Source organism: Acanthaster planci, linkage group LG01, assembly GCF_054643075.1.
Source record: "Acanthaster planci isolate LZ-2023a linkage group LG01, COTS_SCS, whole genome shotgun sequence".
Lineage (NCBI taxonomy): Eukaryota > Metazoa > Echinodermata > Asteroidea > Valvatida > Acanthasteridae > Acanthaster > Acanthaster planci.
The window spans coordinates 24,180,407-24,198,647 of record NC_141777.1 but is presented as its reverse complement, the minus strand read 5'-3'; the positions used below and the strand labels follow the sequence as shown (position 1 = coordinate 24,198,647).

The window sequence follows — 18,241 nt, the reverse complement described above, 5'->3', positions numbered from 1 at the left end:
CGAGCAGATGTCTCAACCATTGGACCACCAGGCTCAGGGTCAGGCGGCCAGTTCCAGTGCGACAAAGCAGGAGGAGCCGTAATCAGTAAACAAAGGACAACCTTAACACTGAAATTTTCACCCCTCAAAAAATTCTTCTCACTCATGAGATGAGGCTATTATTACAAAGATAAACCACAGGGTTTAGAAAGATGGGTTACAACTTAAACCAACCTGTTTGGCTCTTGGGTCAACTACAGTCACCGTCTTCTTGGGGACTGCGCCCGGCCTCCTAGAGACTAAAATAGACTCCTTGGCAGGTGGCTGTTGCTGTTGCTGTGCTGCCTTGACACTCTTCACCAGGGGGTTGGTGGGGCTGAGTGTGGCTGTTTTATTGGGTGAGGGACGTCGTACTGGCTTGGTCTTGTTGGCTGGGGATGTTACCTTTGGGAGGCTGGGCACCTTGGTGGCACTGAAGGCACCTCTGGTCTCACCCTGCCCCCAAAAAAGAAAAACAAATTGTCCAATCATTTGGGACAGATGCTTTGAGGAAAGAGATATTAACCATACGCTGGCTGGATCTAAATTGAAGTTGCATGACAAGTTCCTGGGGGATTTTCAAGATTTTCTGTTTTCAAAATTTTTCAAAAATTCATAACTTCATTTACTGAACATTTACTCCCACACAAATGACTGTCCCGGTACTACTCTAATCTGACAAGCAACATCTATTGACACCCAAGTATTTCAGCCAGGCCTGCCACCTTGTAAAGAGAGCCCAGATTGCGCGGCATTGCAGAATTTTCTTTTGTGCCCGAAACTGGCCCAGTACGCTGCTGGCGTCTTTTCAAATGCAGCCAGATTAGCGTGCAGCGGTACTGTATCACTTATCGCTGGAGCACTTTTGTCCCCGGTCATAATCCGCTTGCACTGAATGCCACAAACAGTGGTATACTGTTTTGAAACAATGACGGATTACCTCCGCTAGTGACAACTGAAAAAAATGTCTGCAATTCCCAGCAGCCCAGTCTTTTGTTCCGAGTACAGTCTTCTGTTACAAGGTCCAGCTCCTTTGTCCGATTTCCGGAACCCCGGCTATGTGTACAAACCTAACGTCTCCAGTACCGGGTACCCCAGCGCGAAGTGGTTAAACACCAAATAATTTAATTACCCTGGTAAGTAAACAGATAATACAGCTTAGAATGGAGGCCATCTTTAGAAAACTGCCACAAAGAAAACACAGGTTTTGAAAATTTGGGGGCTCTTTGGTGTTCAGCTTATAAATGATAATGATATACAAGTACCAATTTAGGCTTGCATTGTTTTGGCTTAACCACTTGCTGCCGGGGTTTCCGGTACTGGACACGTTTTCTTTATACGCGTAGCCGGGGTCTCTGAAATCAGACAAAGGGAACTGGGCTTTGTAACAAAAGACCACAAAAGATCCAATGTAACAAAAGATCCAATGGGACCACCACCTTACCTCCTGCTGATCCTGCTGATTGGCTGGGCACCCGTGCACCAGCACCATGTTGATCAGCGCCTTCTTGTACGGCTCCTGGCAGATGCTTGAGATGGCGTCCATCAGGGTCTCCCCATATCGCTGCCGGTATGCCTTCCTGATTTGTGGCATGTCAATCTAGTGAGGAAAATTCTTTTTTTGAATTCTAAGAATTCCCCAAAGCTGAATATCATTTAAAAGTTATTCCTTAGAAAATGCAAATACACAATGCCAAATTCTGTGAAGCACAATCAAATGTTATCCAGCACACTTCAACAACAGCAATTTGACTAGATCTGAGCTATAAACCTCAGGAAAAAACTAAAACACAAGAACTTGAAACAGTATGATCAGACTGTAGTTGGCTCTCTCGGTTGAGGCACTTTATGTTTCATATAAGCATTTGGCCAGCTGGAGTATACATGAAGGAGATGTTCACAGTAAAAAATATAAAAAAATGTGAAATATGTTTCTGATGCTAACGACCAGCTGCTTGGCCTCATTCATAGTAACAAGCCTCCAGTTTAAGTTTATGCAGACACAAGCCATAGGGGCAGGAGGTAGATAAGCTCACCTCTGATCTGGTGATGACAAGCCTGATCAAACTGGGACTGTTCCCCCTCACCAGACTGATGCGGAACCGCTCGGCCATGTACATGGCACAGTGGTACAGGCACTTCACTATGGACAGATCAAAGAATACACCTCTTTCTACAGCAACGTTTTGACCCTTCAATGAAGTCATTGGTAGAGTCACTAGAGTGACTACTGTAACACCAGTGGGGGGCGGGTTTGACAGTGCAAAAGTATCCTGATGTCACTTTCTGGTAAATATCTTGGAAGTTGGAACAGAGGGATTGCACTTCATTTTTTTAATGGTTCCATGCCATGAGAAAGGAATTATAACTGAGCGCCAGCTTCAAAAGGTCTATTAATGTCTGTTCACCTTTCAGTGACCATATCCGAGATTTTCACTTTTTACGACAGTGAGATCACACTCACCACACAGCACTTGTGTCACATAAAACTCATATAAGATTGAAACCTTTCAACCTGAATACCAGTATGCAACTGACTGAAATAAAGAAAGAGATACAGCTCTTGTAGCACTGCAGTGCAATGGCTATCTGAACCCAAACAGCTGTCCCCCCCCTCTGCCTGACAGCATGATCTGAGAGACTCACCCATTGCTTGCAGAGCATCCCTGTAGTCCCCTCCCAGTTGCTGCTGTATCTCATCCATAACTCTTCTTCCATACAGCTGTCATTATTTCAGCCAATGAAACAGAGTGCACAAGAAAACAGAGAATAGAATAGAAATATTATTTAAAAATTCCAGTTGAGTCACGTACACATTTTATACGTAACTGTATGCTGCTTCAGTAATGTGAATTCTCTAGTTTCCTGAGAACATTCTTGTCTCAACAGGGCAGTTATAAATAACACCACTGAGGTTAAATCATCACAAGTCTGTCAAAAGTCATCCAGTCTCAAGTCAATTCCCCAAAACTCAAATGAATTCCAGCAAAGGTTCTGTGTCAAAGTTCTCAGTTGACACTCCAAAAAACACAACTACACTGCTACAATGCCAAACAGTTGCACTGTCCAAAGTGAAACGGGCTAGGAAGACCCACCTGCTCATACTGTTCCAAGACCTCTCTGATCTGGGAGAAGCTAGCGATTCGCAGCAGCTCTGCTAGTTTGCCAGTGTCAGCTTTCCATCTCTCCTCCTCAGACTCAGTGTTCAAGATCTCAGCATCCTGCTTGGCTCGGTCGGGGTCAATCTCACTGCCCTCCATGCGAGTGCCCTATCAACGGCATTGAGAAAGAGGAAGAAATCAAAGAGGCCCACCTCAAAGCCAGAGAGGTTGGAGCAGCGTTGGGGGTTCAGAAAATACTCTGAAGGATACTAGTCCCTTGCAAATCACCCTAGGCTAAAAGTGGCTAGCCTATGGACACATGCCACATGGTCAGTGGCCAGTTGCGCTGACTTTTCAACAAGGAGCAAATTCAAGAGGTCATCCCTCCTAGGACCCCCGCCTTCTCCCTCCCACGCAGGCTCAGTTTCAAGTGCACATGGCGCAAAGTGCGCACAACCCATTTCCACTCAAATGCAGTCTTTCTCAGGTAGCCCAGCTTCTCTTTTCTATACCAGCCAGGGGGGTGCGGTCCAAGGAGATCACAGCTCACTGAGGTATACCTTGGCTACGGCAAGGAAGAGATGTCTTAGCTGGCCTTTGGTCTCGCTCTTGATGTCATCAGCGAGCTGGGTGCCGTACTCCTTGGCATATGCCTTCTTGATAACACTGATTGCCTGCAGAGGTAAAAAAAATGAAACTAATGAGGAAGCCAGTCTCGTGTTTGTGTTGCCCTGGAAATTATCTCCACTCAAAGACACTTCTTGCATTTGTCTGCCTGCTATGAAATGCATATATTCTATCATAAAAACACACCTACCTGAAATGTGCATGATGAACATATACACTGTCATTTTAAATTATTTCGTGGTCTCCAGCACAAACTGTAAAACGTTTGTTTGGCAAATTTCTATTTTACCACCAAGAAATCATTCCAAACTGTATTTTAAGAAAAACATCATTAATCTTTGAGTCTAGTGTAACTTACTGCATTATTTCTTGTGCACAGAAGTCCCATCACAGTGTCTGTCAAAGGCAACTCTCCCTGTCAAGACACCAGAACCACAATGAACTTCAACTTTCCACAGTTTATTATCAGGTATGGGATACTGAATGAAGGGCGACTTTCAGAGCTATTACATGATCAAATACAACAGACAAAGAGTAGGATGTTATACCCACAATGAACAGAAGTGATTCGACTTGTTGAATACTGCACAGCTCATGCAGGTTGTCATTTGTCAACAAATTGGGGGTGCCCTGGTTAGCTTGAGATAGAAATTTCATGTTATTCTTGGAGTGCTCAATGACCATCCTTTGGGATGAATGACATCCACTGCAACCAGATAAGTCTCAGTTGAAAAAATATTAAATGTTTAAAGTAAAAGGTTTACGGAGGCACAACGCGAGGATATCTCTTTTGTGAGTACATGTAGGTCTGGTTCTGAAAAGAACCAGAAGGTACTCGACGTTTCATTTAATTAACCACCTTTACAATGAAAAGCTTCAAAGCTCATCTATTAAATGTTTCATGTTACAAATTCTATGTCCATCTCAATATCAAGCAAGATTGCACTTTAAACTGTGGCATTTAGAGCTGAACTCATGCAAGGTGTGAACAAACCAATGGATGAGCTCACTTCATATTGCGTTAAGTTGCTTTACATTAAAATACCCTTCTGGTCTGAGGACTGCTTGCTTCATCAAGCTGCAATGAGCCAACTCCGTATTCCAACAGCATACGCCCAAAACGAAGCACATGAGTGTTCATTTCTGAACAGTATGCATACACAACGTTTGCGCTATCAGCACCGTCATCCACTGACTTGCATGTGTGCTTTGTTCTTGAATGACCAAGACTTTTAGAAATACCAAACTAGCAGATTCAAAAACTGACTGACACCGGCAAAATTTCAACCCTTAGCACAGGAACAGGTGGAAAGGCTTGCGGTAGCACCATGCGAAGGAATACATCTCTTATGAGTATACTCCCGGTTCTTTTCAGAACCACACATACTCATAAGAGATATGTTCCTTCACATGGTGCTACCGCAAGCCTTTCCACCTATTGCTGTCTTTCACAATGAATAGCCTGAAATTCCACCTAAGCACAGGATTGAAGAACAGGTAGAGGAGACTCTGCCTTTCACACAGTTTTGCTCCTCTTTTGTTCATATTCTATGCCTTTTTGAACAGCCTCATATTTTCTGTGCGATCATCAATTAAACAACTGTTGAGCACTGTGATGCGGGATATAACCCGAGGGACGCACAGCACCCCAAGGCGAAACCGAGGGCTCTTTGTCTACCCGAGGGTGTTCAAAACATCATATGCCACATCACAGCAGTCAGCAATGGTTTTGTCATACGTGTCTTCATTATGTCGAGGCTCAGGAATTTGCCCAAAGAAACAAGTTCTGAATTTCAGAAGTTCAGGAGATGCTAGGCCTACTGTCAAACTGTATAATAAACAGACATAAATGATATCGTCTGCGAAGGTACTGTCCCCTCATTTCCTATCCCTAACAGTCCCGAATCCTCTGATTTCAATAATTTTATAGCACCCTGGGGGTAAGGGTTAATTGCTTAAACCTTAATGTGAGAGTAGGGCAGGTACCAGTGAGTACAAGTTCACATGTCATGTCTCCTTAGTGGTCCTTTCATTACCTAATATGCTGCGGGGACCAGAATGAGTCTGTTATACGAATCCAACCAGTGATTAAATGCCCTGGTAAACTATACACAAAATGTATCATGGGTAACTGACTAAACGAGCAACAGCGGTCACTCTCGAACTTCCCAAACTCTCCTGTCTCCTGCACGTGCTATAGGCAGAATGAGTTGTCTCACAGCGAGTGTGATATGCGGAAATATTGCCCTGTTGTAATCGTTCTGGGCCACTGAACAGACAGTATTCAAGACAAAGGTATGACAATGTTTAGTCTATCATGCACCTCGTCAGCCTCTGTTGTTCAACAACTTGTCCACAATAGAAACATCCAAGTATGCAGTCCCGACTTTCCCAACAAAGAAACTTCCCCTGATAGTGGAGGCCGATACACACACACTTGCCATTTTACCTTGAGTGCCTGTCGCAGTGCAGTAGCATCAATCATTTCTCGCTTGGCCAGGAGGATGCTGATGATGTCCGTCCACTCATCTCCAAGGACTTCAATCAGCTCTACCTCAAGGTCCTGACCAAAACACGAGTAAAGTTTTAATCATTACAAACTCATGGAAAAATAATCATTCCTTATAGTCCTAGAGGTCTGAATCTAATTTCACTAAGGAATGCTGCGACACTAGCTCAAGACCGCCGGGCCTGGAGGTCTGTATCAGAAATGGCTGCCACCTACCCTCTTTAGAGGACAGTACTGGATAGGATAGGACTATAGTCAAGTCTATCATAAGTAAAAATTGCATCACTGAACCCCCAGTCTTCGCAAGCTATTCAAATGAACTTTGTCGAAACCATGCCTTTGTTGATTACAAAAGCATCTCGTGGTCATTGTGAACTGAAAAGTGATACAGTTTTGACTTAACTCGAGACACACTTGAAATGGACTTTACGGACTTGAAAACTGCACTGACTTCCTACAAGTGAAATTTTGCCGTGTTATATTCTGGGCCAAACAGTGAATTCCTAACTTCACACTACCCCCATTTTGCAGCAGAGTGCTGGGAATTCTCCAATAGCACAACGCTATACAGTATTTAACCAATGGCACATTAATTTGACAATGGGTGTTTCTGCCCTTCACATTCCCTTCAAAATGTTCAGTGTGGTATCCGCTGTTGATCTGACTCAAAATGGCCAGCCAACCCAAGCAGTCAATCAGTGCATCTCCAATAATAAGCAAGTTGTCTTGGGGTCGAATCCCACCGAACTTAGCTTGTGATTTTTCTTCACAAGCCCTCAGACAACACACACTATACAGTTTTTATAAACATACTTCAGTGAGGGTAAAAATTCCCAATATAAATTAATATCTCCCTGATGCAAATATAACAATGCATTCTTTGTACTGAATGCTACAAAACAGTCGTGTAGAAACCCTGAAGAGCTTCATTTTATTTCCCTAACAGTCACTTCAATCCTCAAATATTTCATGTAACTTTGCGCACAATCTCTAGGGAGTTAGTAGGGTTGAGCCTGTATCCTAATTGCTAAAGTCCCAAAATAAATTGATCTGTTTATTCCTTCTTCCATTTGAGGAAACAGATTTCCAGAAAGAATGGAAGTTAGGAACCTTCTGAAACTGTGCAAAGGGGTTCAGTCCACAAAACAACCTGTTTGGTAGCAAAGGAAATTGAAGCAAATTCTACATGAATTAATCACAACTAGGGACATTTCTAGTTTTATTAGCTGAAATTTATCACATTTTACAGATGCATATTGATAACCTCTGTGAGCACCACCATCATCTCTAAAGACCTGAGACTACATCAAGGAAAGACAACAAAATAAATCTGAAATGTAGGGGTAGACTTTGTTCAAAGTTTCTAAAAAATGAGAACTGCATGCAGTAAAGTTTTATGTTTTCCTTAGGGAAAGAGATTAGAGACAAGATATCAATTTCAAGATTTAATTTATATGCAGGCGTATTCCGAGAAATAAAGGAATGAGTCACAAGTCTTCATGGCTTGAGTTGCGACACATCAAAATCATGCATCAACTTCTGTGGCTACTGCATGGATTTTGTAGGTGACTAGCCATAGTTGTAAGCAATACCCGTTTCAGACACAGCGTAAGCCTCATAGTCTTACCAGTTCATAGTGCTTTTCAAATATCTCTTTGGTCTGTTGCCTCTGGCTGTAGGTCCTCCTGGCCAGGGTATGGATGAAAGCCGTCTCAGCTTTGGCTGGGGGTAAACAGGAAAAAAAGCAATGATTGTTTTAAGTAATTAATGCAATGTAAGTGATCATTGAGAAAAGCATTCCCTATTTTGTAAGCTTCCATTTCATGAAATGTACATAAAAAGGGACAGAAGGGTGCTGCTGATTGTTGACAACTTGATTATTTTTTTCTAATATGAAGCCTTCAAATTGATGTGGAATTTTACCATACGTTGATAAATTTAAAAATTCAAGGGTACTTTTGTTGTTTTTTACAACTTAATGGTTAATTTTATTCTTGGATACTTTACAACTGTACATTGTGTATAAAGGGTCAGATATATAAATACTTTCCTAAAGTCAACAGCCCTGCTTTTTCTAACCCTCAGGTAACTGTAACTCTGAATCCCTAGGCATTTTCCTTCCCGAATCTTCCAACCTTGCCACTTTGCAGACATCCAATGGCACATTCTTTGTACATATCTCTGAAGAGCATTGAGTCCAAAACAATGTAATAGCAACTGGGTTGTCTATTTACACACTGCACATTTCCCCGGTCCTATAAAATGCTCCAAAATATCCCGTGGACTTTGAAGGATCTGGGAGGGTTAGAGTCAAGGCTTGGGGGTCAAAGGCTTGGGGGTCAAAGGCCATGGTGGGGTGTCATGGGGCTTAGAACTTTTCCTTCAGTTAAGCCTTACAGTGATTTTTGTCATGTCCTTGTTGTAATCCAATATAAAATGCTTCCCCAGTAATCAATGCAGTAGAAATTGTCAAACTTCTCTTGTAGTCCACTGATGAAACAACTTACTCATTCCCTTGGTAGCTTTGAAGAGCCTGGCAGCATCTTCCTTTTCATCATATGGAGCTGGTTTACTTGCCGCTTCTCTCTGTTCCCAGAAAGAACAATTTGAAATAAGCTTGAACGAAAATCATTGTTAGAAGTGTCCACAAGGGTATGCAATATTACAGTATTTAAATATAATGGTATAATATAAACATGACAATAGTCTGGGTACAACCCATGCATTAAGGGACAAGAAAAACCAATGAACCAGGAAATGAGCCAAGGAAAGCAGAGCCACTGCATCACTCTGATTGGCCGGTGCAACTGTCTCCCACCTTTCTCTTCTCTTCCTCTTTCTTCCTACTGTGTCCCAGCAGGGGCAGCTTGGGCTGGGGCTTCGGCCTCCGGAAGATGGTGGGAGCTTTCTTGTTCACCTGAAGAGAGGAACAGAGAAAAAACGAGCATTAATACCCACAAGAATTCACATCATGAACAGCAGCAAATCAAAGTAAATCAGAGGATGTGTTTAAAATATGGCCTAAATGTGAGGAAACGTAGGAGGCAATGCACACTGAAAGTACTTGTTATGGGAACAAATACATTTTAGAAGATGGAATAACAACACAAATACCATTAAAAGTGGCAATTTCACACAAAACAAAAGTATTAAAAGTGGTAGGTTTTTTGAAATTGAGAAATGTATGTAACAGAAATCTTTGAAACAAGACCTTTTGAACGATGTCATATAGTAAAAAGTATACGTGTGTGATTAAATTCTTTGAATGGGATTGCAAAAATCTCATTTGAGGCTTCACAGGATGCAATATGCAATGTTTGGATAGAAAGTCCATTTTTAGAGCGCCTACCACTGTCTTGTTCTTGCTTGTACCCGATGGGCTGATGCTGACTTGATCGACCTGCTCCTCGGTCTCTGTCTGCCCAGGCTCGGACTGGTGAACAGACTGCCAGGAGTAAATATCGAGCACATGTAATTCATAACATAGATCCCTGTGCCTGGGCAGTCAAGGCAACAGTAACCTGTGTTCGAAAACTGGCTGGAACAATTAAATGTAACTGTATTCAATCCAGCTCAAGTGCATTTTGTGACCCACCATTCCAAAACCAGGCTGAAGATTTGCAAGCCAGTATTTGGAAAAATGATATTGATACGCACATGAGCAATGCAAATGCCACAACTTTCACTGTCCATTACTACTAAAACTTTCTGCAGAAAAACAGTTCACCATGGATCACTTTGCACGAAAGAATAACAGCAGAGAAGAGGAAAAGTGATACCTGTACATCAAAATCACCTAGTTCAGCCTGGTTTTGGAATGTGGGGTCACGGTTTCTCTCGTGATAAAAAGATGTAAATGGTTTTGTGCATATTCAATTGAAAATTAACTCACCCAATTGTTGTACCTAACTTGTGCATATCAGCCATACACACTTCTCTAATTCATATAAGTTACATATATAGCACAATCCATATCTTATGCATGGATTTTGCAAGATGGACTTACTCCATTGGCGGTGGCAACCTCCTGATCCCTGTTGTAGAAATGGGGCTCATCTTCTTCAAAGCCCCTCGTTTCAACCTCAAAGCTTTTAGTCTCTTGGGCCTTCAGTGTCAGATAGTACTCATGAAGCAAGTAATCATCCTCCTATCAAACCATGAACAAACTTGCAATCAGAGTGCACTCATAGCACAGGAATCTATATACATTTATATGCAAAATATAAGTGGGCATTTACGTGGGCATCCACATGGAATGCCCGGTACACTTTTGCACACGTCAAGATGAAAATCAGGCACACACAATGCGAGTCGTGCATGTGGATTGTGGAACGTTACTTTGACATATGTACACCTTTTTTGGTACCTGCTACTGAAGGAAGAGCCCTTGTTTGGCTTGAAAAGTTTCTCATACTTTTCAGGTTAGTTTGAAGACTTGAAATGCACAAAGAACTATCTGCTCTAAACTGCAAATCATGGCAGAAGTGAAGATGACTTCTAGCTCACCCATTGGTCAACATTGTATTCTGCCGTGACGCTGAGGAGTCGTTTGGATATCTTGTCATTTTCAGCAGCTATTCTCTCTTGCTCTCTTAGCATGTGAGGCCTGTTCAAACTGTTCACAGCAAATCAAAGAGACAAATGTTCCACATGATTGAGTCTAGAAGTCTCTGTGTTACATAATGTAATAAAACAAAACACTCTTCAACCTCAGAAATCACTGTGAAACTTCTTCAAGTCAACTCAATTCTCACCAACTCAATTCTCACCAACTTGGTCCAACTCAACTCTGTCAATCATCAACTCTGAAGTTAGTCCAAAGTTGACTCATTAAAATCAACTTGGTCTACATGTACAATTTACAAGTACATGATATATTGTACTCTAAGGCCAACTTAGTTTGATTTCAGTTCTGTCTCTACTGGCTAATGGATACAGATCTCACATAACTGCTTGGAAGGATGGAAGGGACATGGGGGGCTTGAGTGGGCTCATCAATGATGCAACTGAGATCAGTCCCAAATCATCATGGACAAGAGTTGGGAGAAATAACACAGTGCAAAGAATGGGTCACAAATTAGCCTATGAACTGGCTCACTTTTAGGCCAATGTAGAATGATCTTGAATCTCCAAATTCACTAGTGACGATTAAGGTGAAAATCCAATTGAAAGCTGCAACTGCTTTACTGGAGCTGTTTATGTCCAAACTTCTTTGGTATGTCTAAAAATATGCATATGTAAATTTAAGTTATTTGGGTGTCTCTGGGTGCAATCAAAATCAATCTCTCACCTTTTGGGCAGCTCATCATAGTCTTCATTCCAGTTGTCCAGCTGTCCTGCTGAACGGATGACCTTGGTCAGTTTAGCCAGAAGGATGCGGTTCTCCTGGTCAATTGCCTCTTGCCTCTGCTCCTCCAGCTGTGGGTGAGAAAAATTCCAGTTTTGCTCAATTAAGAATGAACAATTTCTAGTTTTTTAACCTCCCTTTTAATCCCAGTATACAATGGTTCATGATGTGGCAAAAACTGCACATGTACATGTACACTGTAATCTCTGACTTTGTATATACTTTGGGCCAATAAATTGCCACTAAAAACTGAAAGTTATCATTTACGGAATCAATGGTTCCAACTTTAACTATATTAAACAGTGCGAATAAAATTTCATTTCTGCTTACACATGTGTACCAACAGATGAGGAGTGACCACCTGAAAATGGCTAAGCAAGATTTCTTTTCAACACGATTGCCACAGAGTTTGCACAAATGGGTGACGAAACTGACACAATTTGTGAAGATCTGAGTTAAATTTCACTGTAAATATTTTAAACATATCCAACATTGTTTTCTCTTAAAAAAAATACTTTTTAACAAACACAGATGTATGTGTCTGGTTGATAATTAGAGATGGGTGTACTTTCTCCTTGCATAGCAATAAATCAAATAATATATTTATTTAACACTGTAGTGGAAAGTGTACGAACTTCACTAACTTTTGTTGTGCGTAATAATGAGGACTAGTGTGGTGTGTACATATCCTGTGACGTACACAGGATGGTTTGCGTGTGATCAAGGCAAGCGCGTAACTGGGCGGAGCTTGCTTTTTGTTAAGATTCAGCTAATTCAGCGAAGCTGTGTACATGTAGACGTAAGTTCTTGGTGCTCTCACTGTGGCGTACGTGTGTTGCTATGGGCGTTGTGTATGCTGCTATATGCTAGGGGAGGGCAGACCGTCTCCGTGTAGCATTACACAGGTTGTACAGTCCAGCCGTTCACTTGCGGGTGCATTATAGTAGATTTGGGCTGGGCCCGCGGTGCCATGGTGCTTAGTGCATGTGGGCCATATCGTTATAGTGACACTGGGCTAAGCAATGCGTTAGGCAGTGCGACATTGAGATGTGTAGTGCTACTGCGGTCCAGTCTTGGTAATTGGTCTTGTGTTGGCAACGTTGGACGTGCATTGCTGATAGTGTTCATGCGATGCGACATTGTTTTGTGCATTGCATGTAGGAGTTGCATGAGGCAACATTAGTCAGTGCGTTGCTGATTGGCGCGACGCAGTGCGATATTAGCTATGTATTGCTAATAGCCTCTCCTCAAGACCACGCAAAGCAATAGAGGTTGTAATAAAGCTTTAATACCCAATACGAATTATCCTGAATCAATCACTCAATCAATTAATTATTCATTGAATGTCTGAATAAATCCCATTGTTGTTGAGGTTACCGGCAATCTAATTGTCAGGTGTCCTTGTTGTTGTGTGTTGTCTAATTGGCAGAGAGCATCACAGTCATCATAATTGGCAGTATATTTCCACCAAAATGGATCTGTTCCCTTAGCCTTTAGGTCACTTTGTGTGAACTCTGGACCGAGGAGGAACCCGAGGTTAGGTTGGAGTCGAGAGCCCAAATAGTTTCAGACTTTATCCTCAAACGTAGGTTAGGTTATTCTTTGGGTTTAATACCTGGATTTTCTTGAGGTTCAGTTGTAGATGCAGGTAGGATTTAGGCGTCTTGGTATTCAGGCTTGTCTTCACAGATTTCCTCTACGGAATTAAAGACAAAGAAATCAATCTGAATGAAAGAAGAAAAAAATTCTTCAACAATCGATGATCACATGATCAACGTTCTTCAGTGAGAATTAACATTCTAACACATACTGATTCTGAAACATACATGCTAGAACCTCCAATTTAAAAAAATATATAATTTGTTTTACAGAAAAAGTCCTTTGTACGTAACAGATTTATGTTTTAATTTAAACATGCAAGCAAACAAAATTTCATTCTTTTCTATGGTTAATATTAACAGTAAACATCTGCTCAAACCTAACTGGTATACAGAGCCATGGGCACAGAGAAAGCACAGGCAAGTACATGTAGCCAATTAACTTTACGTTTGAATTGGAACCTTCAATCTGTTATAAAGTAAACCTTGCCAGTTCAAATAGCACCAAGAACTCTTCATCCGGGATAAGTACCATTGAGTCAGTTCCAGTGACCCTGTTGTGTATTGTCAATGGAAATACTGCATGGAAGCCTAAGTACACACACCTCAGCAGCCCATGCACAATGGGGTAACCCTGACAACCAGCAGGTTACGCCAAAACACGGTGTGCATTTCAAATGTCTGCGCGCCAGATTTTTTACTTACTGGACTTTTTTGTTGTCTGATATTCTCCTGGAACACATGTATGATATTCAATCAAGGAAATTAATGGCAGGACAGAAACTCAAAGAAATAGAAAAGTTTGTCCTTTGAAACTGTCCATATAAAACCCTCCATGTTGATGAACACTCACTACCGGTAAATTGTTTTGTGCTTATCTTCAACTTAATCCACATCACTTGATAGGTTTAGCCTTTGCGCATTATTGTTGTGCACGCATATAACTGTGCAAGTGCACATAAACATGAACCCCTACCGGTAATTTAAAAAATATGTTCCAAACTCTAATTTTAACCTAAGATCATGTAAGATCATTATTCAAACACATAAATTGTGTGCATGCTTCATCTTTTAACAATTTGTTCTTTAACACAATCTGTTTTCTTTTACCAAACTACATATAATATCCAGCTCCTGTTTTATTTTAATTTTCTGTAATACTTAGTGGAAATGTTATACTGTGTAAACTTCCAGTCAGTTTTTCTTTGATCTTTTTTGCTATCAGGAAGCAAGTACATACACTGTACATACTTATAATGGCAGTCACTGAGAGGGAAGGGATGTCACTGTAAAATATGTGGTTGTAAAATGTCAACCAAACTTTCTTCTCCAATGTGCAACCACAGCAAAATGGATGGATAAAAAATGCAAAATTTACAGATATGCATGTACTACAACCAATAAAAACCCAAGTGCAAGGTACAAATGCAAGTACAGAATATCTTGTGAACTTCATTTTGCTATCTTTCATTTCAGCTTCTAGTTAATCACCTTCGATAAGTGTATGATCATGGTAATTTAACAAACACAAAAATTTACAATTAGCCTGAGAAGGGCTTAAAGCAGATTGTCCACGGGGCCTTATGGCAAGCCACTAAACCTGAGTTCATTCTTCAACTTACTCTGAAAAACAAACTGAAAAAAGTACTTTGAAGGGACCTTGCTTTGCTTTTAAGATAAACAGAAAAATCCAGGCAAATGATCACTGAACATCTGGAGGACCAAGGACAAAAGGATTATGCAAGCTAAAGGCACACACTGGTACATAAACTGCAAAAAAAATAATGGACTCCATTTCTTCTTTTAACTGAGCAAGGCTGAGGCTTGGATTGTGCGACTTGTATAAAATCTCCTAATAAAGCTTGTAACTGAATGTTAACAAAACAAGTCTTCAAGTTAACGTTTGATTCTCATGCCCTTGTTTGCTTATAAAATGCTTTTAAAATTTGATTAATAAAATTTTATTTCTCTTTGGTGTACTCTTTTCTTTTGTAACCTTATTTTCACATGCACAAGTACATGTAGGTACTAAAATAGCGAAGTAAGAAATCTACCTGTATCTGGAGGTCATCAAACTTTTTGGTTTTCTTTCTAATGCATTTTGTTCTACAGTTAAGGCCAACCCGCACCAAAAAACGTTCATTTGATGCATCTTTGAAGTGATAACAGATTTTGGCTTCCTAGTGCCAGCTGCTTTCTGCAGCTGCTTTACTAGTCTTGGGCCAAGACGGCAGAACTCAATAACGGACTCGATCGAGCATATGCAGTAGAACGAGCTGTTGATTGGTGAAACAGGTCACAAGAGGGCGCAACAGAAATCGGCACACGTGGCATATGCTCGATCAAGTCTGCCATCGAGTTCTGCCGTCTTGGCCCAAGACTACTGATTTACTGGAATAAGAACCCACTTACTACTCAAAAGGTTAGAGCCTAATCGGATTATTGGATGGTTTAATTGCGTCCTTATTTTGAAAACATGCATATACCTATAAGGTCTGAGATTAAATGCACCTTTTCTGCATATGTATGATGACTCTCTGGTCATATCTGTGTGTGCTACTCTTGATAAGCTACTTAGGGTGGTGAAAGCAGGAAAATGTTGCCCATGCAGGCGGACTATATGATGCGATGGTCAATGGTTACCTTTCTGTCATCTTAAAATAACCATGTGACGCAAAAGTATACATTGTACTCCTGGTACAATCAAGAGCATACAGGTACTCTCACTAAGCCAGGTTCTGGGTGATGCTCAAGTTGAGCTTTTCACGGTAACTATCCAGATATACTGTCATCCGTTCACTCATGACTATACTTGTTAACACAAGTCACACACTCAAACACAGCCTCCGTGAGACATAAATTAGCTATTACAGGAGGCTACGGACATACTGTATGCACATGTAATGGTCAACAAATACACAGAAAAACCTGAAATGATAAATGACTGTGAGTTGGGAAGTGATTCCTACCCGGGAAATTTCAGCACATTCAATCCTAACAGAGAGGCTTCCCAGCATGATCAATTGTTGTGATTGGTTGATATGACGGAAAGGGCAGCTGCACTGATTTGAATATTTGATCAAGAAACCCTTTGAAAGGGAGCGTCACTGTGCATTTAAAAAAATGTCAGATACATTGTACATGTACATACAGGTGGTAGGGTGCTAGGGTCACAGAAGACCGTGCATTTTAGAAAGCATTCCATTAATTGGTTAATTACATATACATGTACACATGAAAATGTGAGGGAAAATCACCAGTGCTACTGTAGCTAACAAAATACCAACTCAAAAGGGCTGTCAAATATTCAGCGTTATAAATCTCCCCTCCAAAACACACACACACCCACTCTGAATTCCCTCACAACAACTTTTCCAATTTGTCCATTCAGACGTGGGAGGGGGGAACTTGTAGCATATATTTTACTTCTCAGTTTTTTTATTTGGTTGCTTTAAATTCCCCTCCCCCCACTACTTCATTTTTTTTCAATCTGCCCACAGGCAGGGCGAGGGCTACTTTTTCTGCTCCAATGGATTCATCATTTCAACTTGAGTTCTTTTTCTTTCAATTTGAATCCTCTAAGCCCTTTCCATGAGACATGACTATAGACAGCAAACATTGGTTTGTCAATCAAATGTTGCTGCATGATTTCACAGATTTTACACAATGGCAACTCCGTAAAATAACGTTTGAACTATAATTTGCACGTAACCAGACTGACCATTATTCAGTGATAATTCTGTCAGCTTCGGGTTCACCAACCATGCAGCATTCAGAAATACTCTTTTTTAACCTGAACAGCAATCATAGTGCAGAATTGTAAATCCACCCCTCCACAAAAGGTGTCAACTGATGTGGATTTCAAGACGCGAGCTTTATTGATAATTTATTTGTATTCAACAGCAGCAGAGAAGAGTGAGGCAGAAAGTGGAATTTGTATGGTAGCTAGGGCACAGTGCATTTGTAAGCATGACTAGGATCAAGTTCCTGAGAGGGGGAACTTGGGGTGGACACATTTCCTCAAGGGGGCACTGATAGCCCCCCAGCTCCCTCCCCCATCCTAAGAAATCACATCACTGACATGACTCACGGTAAACTGTGAAATCGAAAGGAGGGGACTGTCAAACTGCAACCACATATTCAGATTTACCTGAATTTTTCACCAACTCCATGAACTTTAGAGGGAAATGTGTCATAACTTTGGCAGGGATGGATGAAACAGGTCTACCCCTCATTTTGTAGGCCTAAATATTATGTTCTTTTTGGAAAAAAGTAAAAACTTCAGAAAGAATACAACTAATTCACAGAAATCATAAATTAACCTGGGCCTATAAGGATTTCATACACGGACATCACTAATGTTCTCCTTGTGCAGTGCTTTGTCAGCTGGAAGAAAGCGATAACAAGTCTCAAGGGAAACTATCGAGGCATTTTGTCAAAAACAATATTTCAGACCAGTCTCATAAGATTTGAGCCAAGCCCTAGGTGTTCATAATCATACCCCCGCCGCAAACTGTTGGGTCCGACGTCCGCCCCGCTCCCACAAACGCCGGACCCCACAGGCCATGTGGTAAGGTGTTCATACGCACCTTTTCTAAATGTTGCTTGTAAGCTTTGGCATTCCATTTCTTCTGAAGGAGGTTGTTTACTGGCGGGAAGGCACCGGTTTGGCGTGACATTTTCAGCATTTTCAGTGCAGCAGAGCTTGGAAACTTCAAGCAAGTAGTAACAAGTGTAAGCTCTGCTCTGTTACTGCCTTATCGTACAAATGTGATGACGCTTGACTTCACTTGTCGCTAGTCAACTTCGAACATGTCGATCGGAGCAGAGAAGTCCGGAAATGTCCAAGCATATCCGATTTCCAGCATACCCATAATGTGCTGTCCCTTCAAGGTAAAGAGTAAATAAATGCCTCTATAAATGTTTTTGACAGTGGTGAATGGTGATCAGTGTTAAACTGTTGTACCGTTATAAATTATTAATCTCGCGATCTCGCGTCTCTGTTGCCTCCTCCGAGCCGAGTCCATTGACTGCATTAGTT

General features: G+C 41.2%; 1 protein-coding gene across 1 annotated transcript in view; it reads right to left on the bottom strand.

Moving 5' to 3' along the window:
* Positions 1-18,241, bottom strand: part of LOC147800579 (uncharacterized) — a 21,884-nt gene extending 3,643 nt beyond the window's left edge. Inside the window, exons 1-17 of the mRNA XM_087136517.1 lie at positions 17,790-18,241; positions 13,218-13,298; positions 11,546-11,673; positions 10,762-10,870; positions 10,262-10,402; positions 9,605-9,700; positions 9,074-9,172; positions 8,763-8,841; positions 7,883-7,977; positions 6,196-6,309; positions 4,105-4,161; positions 3,680-3,793; positions 3,114-3,287; positions 2,665-2,740; positions 2,055-2,161; positions 1,463-1,618; positions 214-474 (exon numbers count right to left, since the gene is read on the bottom strand). Coding sequence (XP_086992643.1) covers positions 214-474; positions 1,463-1,618; positions 2,055-2,161; positions 2,665-2,740; positions 3,114-3,287; positions 3,680-3,793; positions 4,105-4,161; positions 6,196-6,309; positions 7,883-7,977; positions 8,763-8,841; positions 9,074-9,172; positions 9,605-9,700; positions 10,262-10,402; positions 10,762-10,870; positions 11,546-11,673; positions 13,218-13,298; positions 17,790-17,888 — 1,986 coding nt within the window. The 5' untranslated portion in view covers positions 17,889-18,241. The remainder of the gene's footprint in view (positions 1-213; positions 475-1,462; positions 1,619-2,054; positions 2,162-2,664; positions 2,741-3,113; positions 3,288-3,679; positions 3,794-4,104; positions 4,162-6,195; positions 6,310-7,882; positions 7,978-8,762; positions 8,842-9,073; positions 9,173-9,604; positions 9,701-10,261; positions 10,403-10,761; positions 10,871-11,545; positions 11,674-13,217; positions 13,299-17,789) is intronic.